At 46.6% G+C, this 16989-nt stretch overlaps 1 protein-coding gene across 1 annotated transcript in view; it reads left to right on the top strand.

Annotated features, from left to right (window-relative positions):
- Positions 1-16989, top strand: part of MAGI1 (membrane associated guanylate kinase, WW and PDZ domain containing 1) — a 664522-nt gene that overhangs the window by 528787 nt on the left and 118746 nt on the right. Inside the window, exons 7-8 of the mRNA XM_015419356.1 lie at positions 642-677; positions 10361-10418. Of these exons, the coding sequence (XP_015274842.1) occupies positions 642-677; positions 10361-10418 (94 nt within the window). The remainder of the gene's footprint in view (positions 1-641; positions 678-10360; positions 10419-16989) is intronic.

Raw genomic sequence — 16989 nt, 5'->3', positions numbered from 1 at the left:
AGGGTGTGGTTCACAACAAGGATTCGACCAAGTAAAACATTTAAAACACAGTTAACAATAATTTAGTTTAAAACCACAAGATAGTGAAACAGTTTTACAGATCCCATGTGTATGCCTAGATGACTTCAGTAACTAGGTGGGCAGGAGCACCATTAATAAGATGAAACGAAAGGGACGGGATGAGGCAGGGGAGGCCACTGTAGCTGGACACCCACCACCTCAGCTGCAGGCCTGGCGGAACAGCTCCGTTTTGCAGGCCCTGCGAATAAGTCCAGTAAGTCCCGCAGGGCCCTGATCTTTGGATTGGGGTGGTTAACCTTTCAGTGAACTAGCGATGCTAGTCCTGAAACAAGATTATTTCTCTCACTCTCCTCCATCCCAGTACAAATTGGAGGGGGGAGGATTTATTTCATTAGCTTGACAGTGTAAAAAAAGCACAAAAGCACCATTCTTAGTAGCATCAGGAAGGGGTAGGAGGTCTCCACTGACTGTGGTGGTCTGTGGGTTTGGGCTAGTTTGTTACAAAACTTGGTGTTGGTTTTGCTGTATACTGGAGGGGAAATTGCTTGCTTGGTGTCGGTGTCTGAATTTTTCTTTTTTAATTTTTTTCTATCTCACTTACTGCTCTTCCTTTGGAGAAGAAGGGGTACACACGGAGGAACTGGACAGTGAACTAGGTAAATCATCCATCTCTCATTTTTTGCTGTGTCACTTGGTCTGCACCGTTATAACTGCTTAACATCTTTTTTTTTCCTTTGTATCACTTTTGCTTCTTTTAATTTAAAACAAGCCTAATGTGACAGCAAACTGTAGCCGAGTTTTACTGTACAGAGAACTGCTTTTTGCATCACGAGATGATTGCAGACAAGGTCCTCCTTGTACAAAGTCTCATCACCCCTCCCCCCACGATAATAGAAATTCTCTAAAGATGGATCAACACAGCTAACTACTTCTGCTGGCCAGTTCTTGGTGGATTTGTGCAGCAGTGGTGTAACCATGCAGTGCTTGTATGTACATGACTTCTTCCATGCAGACTGGCATGATGACACCATGCCACAGTGTAAGTTTTTCGTATGCATTCTGCCATGTGGTTTGTACTTCACTTCAGGTGGCCAGACCAGAATGGATACCTGTAAGCCCGCTGTCCCAATAAGGCGTTCAGAATCTGGAACAAATCCCGTATCGTATTTCAGTAGTTTGATTGAAGCTGTGCTGAAAACCTGGTTATTGCCAAACCATTTTCTAGCCCTGCCCAGCTGTCAGATTTAAACGGCATAAAACAGTGGCTGTTGTGTGGCTCGGGTTGTGTCCATCAAGTCTTGAAATCGGGCATCTCACAGACTTCTCCTTGGTTAGAAAATTGCAAAGTCACTGTTTCTGCCCGATACAAAGTACTGTTCTGCGTTCACCACACCCACTCTTTTCTCATCCTTTATTGGTTTCAATTTGAATGCAATGTAGAATCCATTCACAGAGCAGGCATTAGCTCTCGTTTCATGCCAACCTGAGAGAGGGTCAGTGTGGTGTCACAGTTAAGAGTGTCAGACTAGAACCCGGGAGACCCAGTTTTGAATCCCCACTCTGCCATGGAAGATCGTTGGGCGATCTTCGGCCAGTCTCACTCTCTCAACCAAACTTACCTCTCAGGGCTATCGTGGGGATAAAATGGAGGCGAATGTAAGCTGCTTTGGGTTCCATTGGGGAGAAAAGCAGGGTATGAATAAAGTAAATAAATATTAGGAGGCATGCGTTAGGAACATAAGGAGCTATTTCACTGGTCAAAAAAGAGTTGGTCAGTGGACCCTCAAGCCATTTTCAAATGATTGGTCAGTTAATAATAAAGTCATTAGAAAGCACACAGAAACATTTTCATTATCAACATGTTTGGAATGGCTTTTGCTAATTACAAAATCAGATTAGTTAACTGTTACAGTGAAACAGTGAAGCAAGGTTTCAATTTTTTGTTTTTGTTTTAAAGTTAAAGCAGTGTTAGGTAAGGTAGCTACCTTGAATGAATGTACTTCGCTTAGTAGTTTTCCATGAACACCAAAGTCAGTTTCAAAATGGAAAAAATGCAAAGTAAACACAAAACAAAGTAACAACTATTTTAAAAAAATGGAAGTCAGATTTTAAAAAAGGGTGGGGGTGGGGAGACCAGGTCTCAAAGGCAGTTGTGTAAGGCAACGCCATGGCCAGTTTGCCTCGCTTGATGATACTTGCAGTTCTTTCGAGTGGTCAGCAGGGGCTTTGTTCTGCTGCTAGTTCTGCCCCTGACTGCTAGAGATCAAGGGGGCAGCAGCCCCCACATCTCCCCTTGCTACCAATGAGACCCTAAGGGTGTACAAAAAGGCAAGGTGTTCACCTGCAGAGGGGCATTCCTATGGAATATTTGACCAGTCAATAACAGGCAGTCATAGGAATGCCAGCCTCCCAGTGAGACCTGGGGATCCTTTGGAATGACAGCTCATCTCCAGACCACAGAGGTCAGTTCCCCTGGAGAGAATGGATGCTTTGAAGGGTGGACCCTGTGGCACTGTACCCCACTGAGGCCCCTCTCCTCTTCAGGCTCCACCCCCAAATCTTCAGGAGTTTCTCAGCCTGGAGCTGGCAACCCCACCCACCCCCACAAGTGGCCAGGGAGGACCTGGCAGCCCTAGGCAGTCAGTTGACTTGGGCTAGTTGTCAATATGTCATCTAGTAAGCCAAGCCTGGTCAGGCGTGGATTTTGGAAATTTGTAGTGTTTCAGTTTGCTGCAGTATACAATTAACTATGGTGCTGGAGAAGACTCTTGAGAGTCCCTTGGACTGCAAGAAGATCAAATCAGTCAATCCTAAAAGAATTCAACCCTGACTGTTCCCTGGAAGGCCAGGTAATGGAACTGAAGCTCAAATACTTTGGCCACCAAATGAGAAGGGAGCACTCACTGGAGAAGACCCTGATGCTGGGAAAGATTGAAGGTCAAAGAAGACGGGGACGGCAAAAAATGAGATGGTTAGACAGTGTCATAGATGCAACGAACATGAAATTTGGCAAACTTCAGAGGACGGCGGAAAACAGGAGGGCCTGGCGAGATCTTGTCCATGGGGTCGCGAAGAGTCGGACTCGACTGTGCGACTGAACAACAACAACAATTAATGAGTCATGTGAATTTTAAAAGTTAATCAGAATGCCAAATGGTGCTAGATGCTCCTCAGAATTATATATTTTGCAAGTCTTTTGAGTCTGAATTTCACCCACAGCTGATTTGTTGATTATATTTAGCAAATGTGTTGCTGTGTGTTTGCAGAGCTAAATGCTAGAAAAGTGGGATAGGAAGTATAGATCTCCAAACACTTTGGGGATACGTTTGGAGAGCTGAAACTGACCTGCAGCTTCCTGACGTATCTGCTCTGTGTTCTTTTTTGGTGATAATTATTTCCTTCACAGTTTGTGATGTTTAATGCCTCAGACAATGGTGTGGAAATGACCAATGCGCTTGTTAATTTTCCTCTTGGTTTTGCATAGTGTTAATTGGCCCTTAGTTTCTGTAAAGTGAGAATAATCCCAAACATGCTTTATATCTGAGGGCTACAGCCAGCTTCCGGCATAGCCATTAGTAGAGCGTTCTGCATGACAACTGATAGTGTGATGAACAGATGAACACAGAGACAAATAAGGAAAAAAATAATCTGATCAGCTACCAGTATAGCTGCAAGAGGAGCCAGCCCCAGCCAAGGTGGCATGGAGCTCTCAGCTTCTGCCACCCCGGCTGACCCTGGGCTGGCTCCTCTTGCAGCTCGATTATTCATTATACCCCATGGGGACGATTGACTATAAAATTTGGGTTTCCTGAATATTCAGCAAATACTATACCAGTTTTAGGATTTGGGAATATCAGAAAATACCAATATTTTTGGGTCCAGTATAAAAAGGTAAAGGTAAAGGTTCCCTTGCTCGAAAGCCAGTCGAATCCAACTCTAGGGTTGCGGTGCTCATCTCCGTTTCAAAGCCGAAGAGCCAGCGCTGTCCGAAGAGATTTCCGCGGTCATGTGGCCGGCATGACTAAATACCAAGGTGCATGGAACGGTGTTACCTTCCCACCGAAGTGGTACCTATTTATCTACTTGTAATTTCTTGCTTTCGAACTGCTAGGTTGGCAGGAGCTGGAACTAGAGACGGGAGCTCACTCCGTCATGCGGCACCCGGGTCTCGATCTGCTGAACTACTGACCTTCCACAGCCTGCAGTTCAGCGTCTTAACCACTTGAGCCACCGCAGCTCCTGTGTCCAGTATACCCAAACCCAAAAAATACCAGGGTGGGGTGGCTGGCACACCCCTAGTTGTAGGTTTTTAAAAAGTCATTGTCTTCTATGCCTCATCCTTTTAATTTTCAATATCTGTTTTACTGCCTATTCAAGACAAAGTTGTCTTGCCTCCATACACAGAGCCCTCATTTACGAAGCAATGTAGAAAGGACCGACTTACCATTTCTTGCCAAGCATTTCCTCCCACCACCACCACCACCATCCCTGAATGATCACTGGCTTGCATTTGCTTCCTCTGTCTCTCAAGGAATCCAAAGATGCTTCAGACGGGTGGAACGTGGGTGGGGGAAGTTGGAGGGGAAACCTGCCTGTTATTTGCAAACATGGAACATGTGGAGCAAAACTCACGCAATATTTTTCCCCCTTGATTCTCAGCCAGTTCTGAATTACAAATATAAACTTTGAGTAATTAGCCCATGTGTGTTTATGTGGGTTTCAGTCTGGAGCTATTTGTGTCCGTATGGCAGTGCAGTTGGAAGATGGCACACTGGGTAGCGGCCTCATATTGATTAATGGGGAGCTGTTGGATTGCATCAGCTACACTACCGATTACATTTCCTGTTGAATTGTGAGAATAAATTGGGGGAGCGAGAACCATGTACACCTCCCTGAGCTTCTTGGAGGAAGGAGGGGATAAAAATGCACCAGATAAATCGATAACATAGGAAGAGGCAACACGTCAGGCTACGTCAGAAAAAGACGATTCTTTATATGGGTGTCTGTGCCTCCCTCTCTGTGTCTCTTTTAGCGTTTTCAGAAGAAGAGCACGCTGATACCCTGCTGGGGCTGTGGTGGGGAGTAGTTCGATACAGTTGTCCCTCGGTGTCAAAAATTGCTATGGAGACCCAGCATGCCAGGAAGTCTGGGTCTGCCCTTCTCTCTGATGCGGTTTAGTGTATAAGGAGTTCTTATTATCGGAAAGCATTTAAATCACATATTCTCCACCTGACATGGTACAGTCCTAAGGAGGGCCACCCCATGTAAATGTATGCATTGCCTTCTTGACAGGAATCCAGAGTTCAGACATAAAGAAAACCAATTCATCTAATGATGGGTTAGTGAGATTGTTTGAACGTGCGCCTCTCCACTGGTCATTTTTTTTACCCATCTTCTGAAATTGGCAAATTAACCCCAGCTAATCCCAACCCTTGCTTGGTGTACATATGCATACATCCAGGATTGATCCTGACTAGGGTTGCCAAGTCAAAAAATCTTACCGGCGGGGGAGTCTTGCTGGGCTCCGGGAGCCGTCCCTCGAGGCACCGGAAGTGACGTGCGACGTCGATCACATTGAAGGCGTGGCCCCGATCGTCGGAGGGAAAACCATAGAGTTTTCCCTCCGATGATCCGGGCCACGCCCCAAACGTGATTGATGTGGTTGTGTCACCTCTGGTGACACAGCCATGCTGCGTTTCGGGGGGCGGAGTTCCCCCCAGGGCTCGATTCCGCGGCGGCGGAAATCAGGCCTCCGAAGCGGGGGTTTACCCGCCACCCGCCCCCACTTGGCAGCCCTAATCCTGACTTGTTTCCCAGTGCTACCTTTGCACTTCCCCAACCACAGAGATTCCAGGCCAAAACAAAAGCTATGAAGCCATAATTTAGTGGGGCAGTGGGATTTGAATGATTATCCGCAAGTCAGATCCTGGCATCGTGAACTAGCCAATGTCTAAATAAACTATGGCTTCATGTTGTGTCTGAACTGAGCCACAAATGTGTACAAACTCTTAATGGAGATTCAAAATCAACCCCCCCTTTTTCTTGGTTTGTTGGTTTTATGTCTGATGGGAAAACGAACAGACACTTTGAAAATTACAGGTTCTCTTTCCTCTATGTTGAAAGATATGTTCTTTCCATAAAGACCTTATAACACAAAGTTTGTTTATTTATTTATTTATCAAATTTATATATTTATACCCCGCCCTCTCCGCCGAAGCAGGCTCAGGGAGGCTTACAGAAGGATTGAAACACATAAATAACAGTTAAAACAATCCTAAAACCTTCTAAAACAGTCCAGATATAAAGGTGCTAGTACATATTAAGTCTGACAATAATAGTAATGTTGTTTAGCGATGGCTGCAGCAATTTGATGACCTTTCCTATTGATCCACTGCTTGTGCTGCTTCTTATGTGGCAGGCACAGGCTGTTGTTGGTGACTCTGAGGGACAGGGCTTACAATTATTGGGGGTGGCTCCTTAGTTGAAGGCCTGGTGGAAGAGCTCTGCATAAGGTCCCGCAGGGCCCTGGTCTCTTCTGGGAGCTTGTTCCACCAGTATGGAGCCATCACCGAAAAGGCCCTGGCCCTGGTTATGGCCAGGCTGGTGTCTTTAGGCCCCGGGAGGGTCAGTTGATTTTGGGACCCTGACCACAGTGCTCTCTGGGGAACATGTGGGGAAAGGTGGTTCCTCCGGTATGTCAGCCCCTGACCATAAAGGGCTTTAAAGGTAAGAACCAGCACCCTGAAGCAGATTCGGTATGCTATTGGTAGCCAGTGCAGTGCTTTCAGCGCAGGCTGGATGTGCTCCCGTATAGGGAGGCCCATCAACAGCCTGGCTGCTGCATTTTGCACCAGCTGTAGCTTCCAGATCTGAGACAAGGGCAACCCCATGTAGAGAGCATTATAGTAGTCTAGTCTTGAGGTGACCATTGAGTGGGTCACTGTTGCCAAGTCGTTGCGCTCAAGGAAGGGAACCAACTGCCTGATCAGTTAAAGATGATAAAAGGCTGACTTGGCAGTGGCTGCTACCTGGACCTCCATTGTTAAGGAAGCATCCATGAGCACTCCCAAACTCCTCATCTCTGGCGCTGGCACCAGTGGAGCCCCATCGAAGGTTGGTATCCCTACCCTCGGCTCACCCCAGCTCAGGCACAGGACCTCCGTCTTCATTGGATTCAATTTCAGTCAGTTCAGTGTAAGCCATCCAGGCACAGTTTGTAATGCCCGGTCCAGATCTTCTGATTTAGTCGGACTGGCCACCCAACAACAGAGCTGGGTATCATCAGCATACTGGTGACATCCCAGCCCATGCCTCTGGGCAATCTGGGCAAGGGGGTGCATATAGTTATTAAATAGCATCGGGGAAAGCACTGCCCCTTGGGGCACTCCACAATCCAGTGGGTGCCTTCGGGTTACCTGCTCCCCTAGTCCCACCCTTTGTCCCCAACCTTGGAGGAAGGAGGCAAGCCATTGCAAGGCAAGCCCGTGGACTCCAGTGTCGGCAAGGTGGTGAATCAGTACCTGATGGTCAACCATGTTGAATGCTGCCGATAGGTCCAACAACAACAGCACTGCTGAGCCACCCTGATCCAGATGCCTTCAGAGGTTGTCCGTGAAAGTGACCAGAGCCATCTCCATCCCGTGGTCTGGGCGAAAACCAGACTGGAAGGGATCTAAAATGGAAGCATTATCCAAAAAGCTCTGTAACTGGATTGCCACAGCCCTCTCTATTATCTTGCCCAAACAGGGCAAGTTGGAGACCAGCCGGTTATTTTCCAATTTGGCCAGGTCCAAAGATGTTTTTTTTCAGGAGAGAATGGACCACTGCTTCCTTGAGTGCCCCAGGGAGCAGTCCCTTCAAGAGGGACTTATTAATAATTTCCCTTAGGGCACCTCGAAACCCATCATGGCCAGCTTTAATCAGCCACGAAGGGCACGGGTCAAGGCAGCATGTGATGGGGCGTGGAGTTGCCTCCATTTATGGTATGCCCACGGAGAGCAAGTGATGGATTAGTATGTGTTGAATTGCTTGTGAATGCATTATTTGCAAGTAGATGTTGGGGGGTGTTGGACCATATGGCCACCCTATTTTATACTGCCATGCCTTAACCCTATTTTATACTGCCATGTCATAACCGCCCTGAGCCCGTTTGCGGGGAGGGCGGGGTATAAATACAATCAAATAAATAAATAAATAAATAACCCATCTTAAGGTTTTTAAAAAATGAGAGTAATTTTCTTCAAATGGAAATAGCTCAAGATGGGTTGCTGTGTTTGTCTGTAGGAGTGGAAAAGAGCAAGAGTCCAGTAGCACCTTAAAGACTAGCAACATACGTGGGAGGGTATGAGCTTTCGTGAAGTGAGCAGGGAAAAACCAGAAGATATGTGGGATAGCAATCACCAGAAACTCTGTGATAAAATCCTAGAGTTTCCGGCAATTCCTAGAGCTACTCTTCATCCCTGGATGTGACCTAGTGACATCACTGATGTCACGCCCCCCCCCCCTATGTCCCTGCCCCCAACTCCCCACTACCACCAGTTGCCAGGCTCGGCCCGGCAACCCTAGTGTTTGTAGACATCTGTCTCCTTTCTTTTTCATTGACAGAAAGCAAAATAGTTTTTAAAACAAACTCAGATGTACACTCAATTGGTGTTTCTTCATCGACTAATTGTGGTTACCGAAGTATTTACGCCTCCATTTTAGCAAGCCTGCCAGCAAGAAGCTGGGCGCTTTCCCTAAGCATTCCCCCATATCTTGTTGCTGCATTTATTCCCCCTGCAGTCGCTTTAAAACCGAAAATCACTTTACGGCATGATTAAGGGATAATGATTCTGTGACAAGTTTTGTAACATGATAAAATGACTGCACGTGCACAGAGACTTCTGCTGTCAGCTCCGAGATTCTGATTCATTTCAGTTATGATAAGAAATACTAAATGCCTTGAATAGAGTCAAGAGACACTTGCTGCTAATCAAGTCATGTTAGCAGCATACTGAGCACTGAGAGTTCCTTTGTGTGGTGCCTCTAATTAATGAGGCCTGAGCAGTTTCTATCAAATAGACGTGTTGGGGTGGACGTCAACACCAGGCCCGTAGGTCCCTCAAACACAGCCCATGCCCATTACCTGAGATACCCGCAGAAGGCCAAAGAGTCAATTGAGATAAAGAGGATTGTTGCTAGCACTTTATTTTGTTTGAATTTTAATGTTGTATTTATTAATGTATGTGATTTTATTATGATTGTTTTATGCGAATTTTATTGTTGTAAGCCGCCCTGAGCCAGCCTTGGCCGGGAGGGCGGGATAAAAAATTAATAATAAGTTAAAATAAAATAAAATAAAATAAAATAAATAGCATGGCGATGAGGAGATCACTGCTGTGAAGAATTTAATTGCCGGTTGAAGAATGTGAAATGCCAGCCATGACTTGGATCCCACCTAGAATTTCCACATTTTCAGAGTAGGGAGTGCTTTTCACAGACCCCCACCCCAAGCCCACAATGTCCCTGAAATGCTGCTCCTGAGGGACAGGAGACCTTCAGAAACCCTTAAAACAGGATCTGGGTTTCCTGGGAGGGGGGAGAATTCCCACTTGTGCCCACAGTAAATCTAGGTGGAATCCAACACATAATATTTTTATTTGTTCCTAGGTCCTGTGGCATTAGTAGTGAGTTCCCATTATGCTGTGTTGTCCCTCAGTTTTCAAATAGACATCCACAACCGTGAGAACTGAGAACTTTTTGAAGGGGGGAGGAGGGACAGTTATTGGGATTCTCTGACACAACACAACCCACCACAGAACAGCAAGCTCTTAGGAGACTGATGCATTGGGCTCTGGCCCATGAAAAGCACCCATCACCACAGACTTATTGATCTCTTTGTTGACTTAATTGCTGCGGAAGAAACAATTTACAATCCGAATAATAAAGTAAATCCGCTGTGGTGGGTGAAGGAAGGGCTAAATTGTGTGTGATGAAGTCATTCCGTCTCCCCAGCCTTCTAGATGTGCTGGCAGCTGCTGATAGTTTTCCTTCTTCAAGGGACGGGAGTTGCAAGTGCAGGGGAACGAGCCCTGGCCAGAAGTGAGGCTGCAGAGCGGAGCACTGGAAGCCCCCCCCCCCACGTTGATGTGTTCAGAACTTTTCATTGCTTACTTGCTGACGACAGTGACACACGTCTTACTGCATGAAATGTCGGGAGATAGGATGACTGGCTTCGGAAGCAAACCTAGAGTGTTTCGAAGTCGCCTTGAGCCCTTCTGAAATAGGCAGGTTATAAATGTGTGAAAATAAATTTAAAATAAGCCTGAAAAATAAGCAATGGATATTCGTTTGTTTTTAGAACTACCTGCTGGTTGGGAAAAGATTGAAGATCCTGTATACGGTGTCTACTATGTAGAGTAAGTACATTTGACTTTGTTTTGATTCCTGCGAGTCACATTAACTCACTGTGAAGAAGCTGCCTTCTAAACACTGCTGGCCCTGGACTGGATGGCCCTGGCTAGTCCGATCTTGTCAGACCTTGGAAGACTAAGCAGGGTTGGCCCTGGTTACTAGTTGGATGGGAGGAATTCCTCCAAGGAATTCCAGGACTGCTGTGCAGAGGCGGGCAATGGTAAGCCACCAGCGTTCCCTCTAAGCTGAGTTAGTGTGAGCTAGCTCACCGTTTTTTAGACTCCGGCTCACACATTTTTTGTCTCAGCTCAGGAAGGACAGCTCCTGAGCAAACTGATTTATGCAGCAGCCAAATGGCTCGCTCACAACTTTATTGCCAGTAGCTCACAGAGTAGAATTTTTGCTCACAAGACTCCACAGCTTAGAGGGAGCGTTGCAAGCCACCTCTTTTAGTCTCCTGCCTCGAAAACCCTATCAGGTTGCCATAAGTCAGCTTGGACTTGAAAGCACTTCACACATGCAGGCACACACACTGCTGAATTCCTCAAATTCCCCATTTGCCATTGGGAAGCTAGCCTCTGCTTGCTTTCGTGTTACCTTACTGTGATGCTATGTGTTGATCTGTAGCTGGCAGCACAAGCCTTTAATAGTGTCCTTTTTAAAAATAGCATGAGTGCTTGAGTGAGAGAGGACACATCATGCATTGCTCTTCTGCACCCCCTGGTGGTCTTTGCGAGAAACAATCAACCTTTCAAATCTCTAATAGGGAAATTTCATTTTCGCGATGCATGGAACACCTTAACAGCATTTCATAATCTGGCTTTTGGAAATGTAGTTTATAATAAAGTTAAGTGGGTGTGGCCCACAGTACCAAGCCCTAAGAAATGTCAGCTCCTTTAGGCAAAGCAGAGGTTAAAATATCAATAGGTCTACAAGGTGAATGTCACCAATAAGAGGCCCTCTTGTTAACAGGATTCATTTTAGGTGAGCTGAAGTTGAGCACACATTTTGGGATTTGCTTTTTTACTTTTGGATTTATATCAATGTGGTTAGAAGGGTATCTATAAACTAGCTTTTAAAAAATGTACATAGCAAAAATGATTCCAAGATTCAGGAGAGAAATGAGCTGTGAGGAGTCTTTCAATATGGGGGGTTGGTAAGTGGCAGGGTAAAGGAAGGGAAATGAGTGGCTTCAATGTATTTTTCTCCAAACTTTGCAATTTAGATGACAGGCCATTCCTTTAGGTGATCTGAGATTCAAATGTGTTTCCATCACTGACTCCTTAAGAATGAATTTGCAATTCTGTGTGCATACTTGTCTACAAGGATGGCTTACATTAGCCTTGAAAATAGATGTGGAACACAATGCCCCTTTGTTCATTTTAGCTCATGCCCTCCTCAGCTTGGGATCCAAGGTTAACAAACAGTATAATTAAAATGTATTTTGCCGGAGAGATCAGGGCTAAATATTTTTCAGGGTTTCCCAGTATTCATTCCAAGAGATATCTCCAATTCCTTCTGGACACTCAGTGTGTGTGTGTGTGTGTGTGTGTGTGTGGCATGTGTATGCTTGTGTGTTGATGCCCAGCATGTGCATGCATGAGCACTTGTGTGCCTGCTTCTCTTAGGTTCACTTCTGTAGTGGGATTAGGATTGAAACCTAAAATGGGAGAATAAAACAGTGGCCATGGTCCAAAACGCTACATGCCGTGGTGAACATCTGCATTGGTGCATATCAGGACCCCATTCCTGCCACAGTCCTTTGTATGTGTATCACCCCCACAGCCATTCCTGAAGGCTGGCATACTCTTCAGAATGGTATTCAGTATGGCACAAAGAGTCACTTTGCACATGCACACAGGTGTATGACTCCTTTTTTCTTGATGCCCTAACTTTACTCCTGGTATGGCCGGCTGGCTGGCCCTGCAAACCCTGACCAGTGTGTGAGGGCCTCTCGTGGCCCATTCGAGAGTGAACACGAACAGGCCAGAAGCAGCACACTGATGCCAGTGGGAAGGCATGGGCAAGGGCAGGACAGTTGGGGATTTAAAGGAAAGCCTGGGGAAAGGTGGGGGGAGGTCAGAGGAGGAGGCAGCACCCTCAGGGGAGGAAGTTGCAATGGGGGGAAGTTGCAGTGGTGGAGAAGGAAGCCACAGGGGCAACTGGTGGCTCAGAGGCAGGGAAGGCAGCAATGACTGCCCAAAGCAGGGCCAGGAGCGACTGGGAAGCTGGGCCTAGAGAGACTTGGGAATGGAATAAGGAAGGGGACTGAGGGCACAGTGGTCTAAAGGCACAACGGGGGGAGGGGGCTAATGGGAATAAGAGGTTGTAAAATGTAACTGTGGCCAAGGAGAAACTCGGGAGGGTGACTGCTGCTGGTCAATCCAAGGGGGACACCCAGTCTGAGGCCACATAGAACTTGACTCCAGGGATATACGCTTTTGCTAATTTCTTTTTCTTTGTCCATCTAGACTTGTGACTGGTGCTATTTCTGGATGTATCTGGAGCGCAACTTAGAACCGAGATTTTAAAAAGCTATCATGCTTCTTGATGCCTGTGATGTTTTGCTATCTTGTATTTAGGGTTGCCAAGTCGAAATAGCTGCACGCACGTCACCCAGAAGTGACGTGACGACGCCGGGCACGCTGGGGGCGGGGCCATGACCATCCGAGGGAAAACCATAGAGTGGTCCCCGCCCCCAGCGTGGTCGCGTCACTTCTGGGTGACGCGCACGTCGGGGTGGGGTTCCCCCCGGGGCCTGATCTGCCGTTGGCTGGGAACGGGCCTCTGGGGTGGGGCTTTCCCCGCCCCCCCGGGGGAACTTGGGAAGCCTACTTGTATTGGAGGGTCAATGCAAACAATATGTTGTCAGTTCAGATGTAGCAGCCAACCATGGTTTATACTGAAGCTGGATTAACGAGTGGAATTGAAGCACACAGGAAGAGGAGTGTGTGAGGGAGCACAAGGCTTGTGAGCGCATGGCTTGTTGCTGTGTCCGAATCCACCCTTTGGCCTTGCTATGGAGGGCTTCCAGCTTGGTTTCCTAAGATCAATATATAATGAACATGGTTAGACAGGCAGGTTTGAGGGAAGTATCTAATCCCTGCCCTCAGAATATGCTTTCTGGGACTCAGTATCATGGGTCAGACTTTGATCCCTGTGAATGCTTCTTTTATATTTCTGAAATAGAGCTTAAGAATCAAATAAGCACCAAAGTTTGTTCCAGATGTTGACCCATCCTTAGATCCATTCCGGCCAGCCTCACTGGTTGCATGATTGAGATCAGCATTTGAGAGCTTGCTGGACTGGGCACACTTAAATAGAGCGTTGCATGCCATGAGGCCTGAAGTGTGCCGAGGAGCAGTGTGTTTTGTCCCTAAAGGAGAAGAGAACACGTGTGTGGCCAATACGGTGGATTTTGCCTCAAGAACATCAGTGCATAGGCCAGTAATTATATGCAAAACACCTGCTAGTCCAAATTTAGACTAGTGTTTCATGTGGGAAATCAAACGAAACTAAGGACACCCGCTGGTAATGGCTGCACGCCCATCTGTCGAGGCGACTGGGAGGGCAAGGGAACTGGTACAAGAGCTTCATCATTGAACTAAAAGAAGAGAACGGGTGGTGCCCTCTCTGTGCCACATGCACCCTTACTTCACTTCCTGTTTTCTGCCTGGCCACAACAGTGAGACCAGTTTTGTCAGCCCCATACCCAGAATTTTTTTTTTTGCTAGGGGCCCCCCAAGGGGGCAGTTTAGTACAGTGGGAGCTGACGACATCACAGGGAGGTTGTTGTTAGGGAAATACAGAGGAGGAGAGACATGGCTAGGTAAGAGTTGACAGGTAAAAATGGGGGGGGGAGCAGCAAAATTATAAAGAAAGGTCAGGATTTGTGTCTGGAAGTTGCATTCTTTCTGAAGCACTGTGTATAGCTCTGGAATCAAAGCCTACCCCCAGAAGATCCAAGATGGCTGGCAAACGTTGCTGAAGGACCTGGGAGAGCCCCTTGAGGTTTTACAGACACAACCTGGTTTCCTCAGCTAGCTAGCAGCAGCAGGAGCACAATAACCCCCTGAGCAGCCCTTTGATCCCTGGTGCCCACAGGCTATTCTCCCCACATCCTCTCCCCGGCCCGGCCTGTGCGAGAGGAGAGCAAAGACAGGAACTTTGTCTTGCACCTTCCAAAGCAGCTCAGGCATTACAGTCACACAGGCAGCAAGCCGAGTGTGGGTTGAGACGTGCTTCCCCTCTCCCGGCAAGCCAGGCGGGCACTTCACAGAGAGGGGGCAGGAAGGAGGCACAGCTGTTTGGGGAGGGTGCCAGGCACTCACAGGCACCCCCGTGCATACGGGCCTGAGTTTCATTAGTGTCTTTTCTGACTCTGACTCTCTGTGAGGTGGATCGGTTTCTGGGACTCCACATCCATGGGCGTCTGATAAAAGTAAACAGGAGTGGCCCTGGCTCCACTGAGTGACCTCAGGCAGCCCTCAAATACCTGTGATCAGAAGGAAGGGATTCCAGACAACCTGAAGGAGGGTGTGTGTGTGTGTGTGTGTAGCCGCCCGGCTTGAATTGGCTGAGGAAGGGACGGTTGGCAACTGGAACTCCCAGGATGCAAAGGCTTGGCACAAAATCCTGTTCTTGGTTATGAATGGGAAATCAGAAGGCTATTTCTTCACATCTATTACACTCATTAAAGTAATGGGGTGTTATTGAAAGTAGGGCCTTTGTTTTATGACTACCAAGTGTGATTTGGACCCTTTAATTGTATTGCTCTTGTTTTTCTAATAAGTTTTGTGTTTATATTGTGTTAACTGCAACAAGGGCTGCAGTCCAGATGGGGACAATTGAGGGCAAATCATACAATCAGGGTTTGCATTAAGGAAAAAGAATTAATGCAAACTATATCCAGAGAAGATATAAGCACATGCACTTTACCGTAAGGAAAGCTGAGCTGCTTATATGAGGGGCTTGAAATCTGTTAGGATTAATGATGCCGCACACTTAGAAATATTAGATTTGTAATACGAATTTCCTGGCCTTGCAGTTCTTGATTTTTATTCCCCTTGCCCTGAAATAAATACTCAGTTTGCAATTTACAACAAGTTTTGTTTTGAGTTCATGGCCTGCCTTTGGGCCTGCACCTTCGGAAGATGGTGTATGCCAGAAATTGGTTACTTTAACTCCTTAACTTGGTCTCTGCAAAACTGTCCTAATAACAGATATTGTCTTGAGCTTTTTGTTAGCAAGCATGTAATTTACAGAACCCCGGCTTTGTCTGAAGGCCAGCAGTCATATCATTATCAGGTTGGCAAAGTCATGCATTCCCCAGGGGCATGGCATGCATCACCTGGTAAAGAAGACCTTTACAAAAGCAAACGAGAAGGCTGGAAAATAAAAGCCCTTCTAGTCCCAAAACTATTGAGAGTCAGGGCGGAACCATTATACTCCTGAACAACTGCACGCTCTCTAAGGCAATCTTACGAGAAGAATGTGGGGGGAAATGTAATTAAATTCTCCAATGATATATTTTTTTTAAATTCCCAACCTTTGCACATGTCTGGCTTCCCCCATTCTTGCAGTGCTGTTCCCAAGCAGCAATGCAACCATGTCCATGCACAGTAAAGTAAACCAACTAACTCTTGATAAAAAGGCTGATTCCCCCCCCCCCCAGTTGTTCTCAGAGGCCATTTGTGATTGGTGACCCAGTTACACTGGCAGCCCAATTAGTGATGGGGGAAGTTCACCCGTTTAATGATGCTTCAACAGCTCTGTTTCCTTCCTATAGTGTGATGCCAAAGGACTTTGCAAGAATGATGGCACCGATGCCACTGCTAGGTGGTGGTTGTTTTGCCATGTGCACAGTGCTGGAACCTGCACCGTCACACTAGCACGGTGACATTAATGTTTTGTCCTGTGTTCTTCTGTGCCCTTCTAGCAGAACGTCTAGGAACGGAGTGTACATTAGGCAGTGTTATGAACCAAGACTCCTGGCAGTAGATCCCTCTCCTCCAGAGAGGTGCCGTTCCATTATTTTCAGTGGAACTGTGCCCAAAACTGGACAGACATTGATTGTGTGTTTCTTTTTCATGGGTCATCCAGGCGTGAACGAGTAGTAATTTGGGAAGTGACAGTTGGATGCTGGCACAGGCTCCCTGAAAACAGTGGAGGTTGTAGGTGTGCCTGGGGAAAATTAGTGAGCTCGATAGAGACCTGACTTTGGGAAAATCTTCAATTAAAAACATTACTTGTCAACAAGACCTTAGTGACTTCGTTAATGGCTTGATTCCTTGCAACAGGATTAATTTCCATTATGCGTGTCTTAGAAACATTCCTCACCTGTCCTCTTTCCTACACTGACATAACAGAGTTTAGAGAAACCTTATGCTAGCTTTAGTAGCTGTCAGCTAGGTTTGTTTATTTACTTTTTAATCGTTATTTGGAGCCCCATCACTTACAACATTTGGTGTGTAGCTCATATGTGACCTTTCAGTTCAGCCATTCTGTGTTTTATTCCGTTGTGTCATAAGTCGCTTGTGTACAGTGTGATAACAGAGCAGGTTGATCAGATAGCAT

The sequence above is a fragment of the Gekko japonicus genome, unplaced genomic scaffold, assembly GCF_001447785.1.
Source record: "Gekko japonicus isolate JY-2015 unplaced genomic scaffold, Gekko_japonicus_V1.1 scaffold307, whole genome shotgun sequence".
NCBI lineage: Eukaryota > Metazoa > Chordata > Lepidosauria > Squamata > Gekkonidae > Gekko > Gekko japonicus.
The sequence above is the reverse complement of the archived record's forward strand: the minus strand, read 5'-3'. Positions and strand labels throughout refer to the sequence as shown.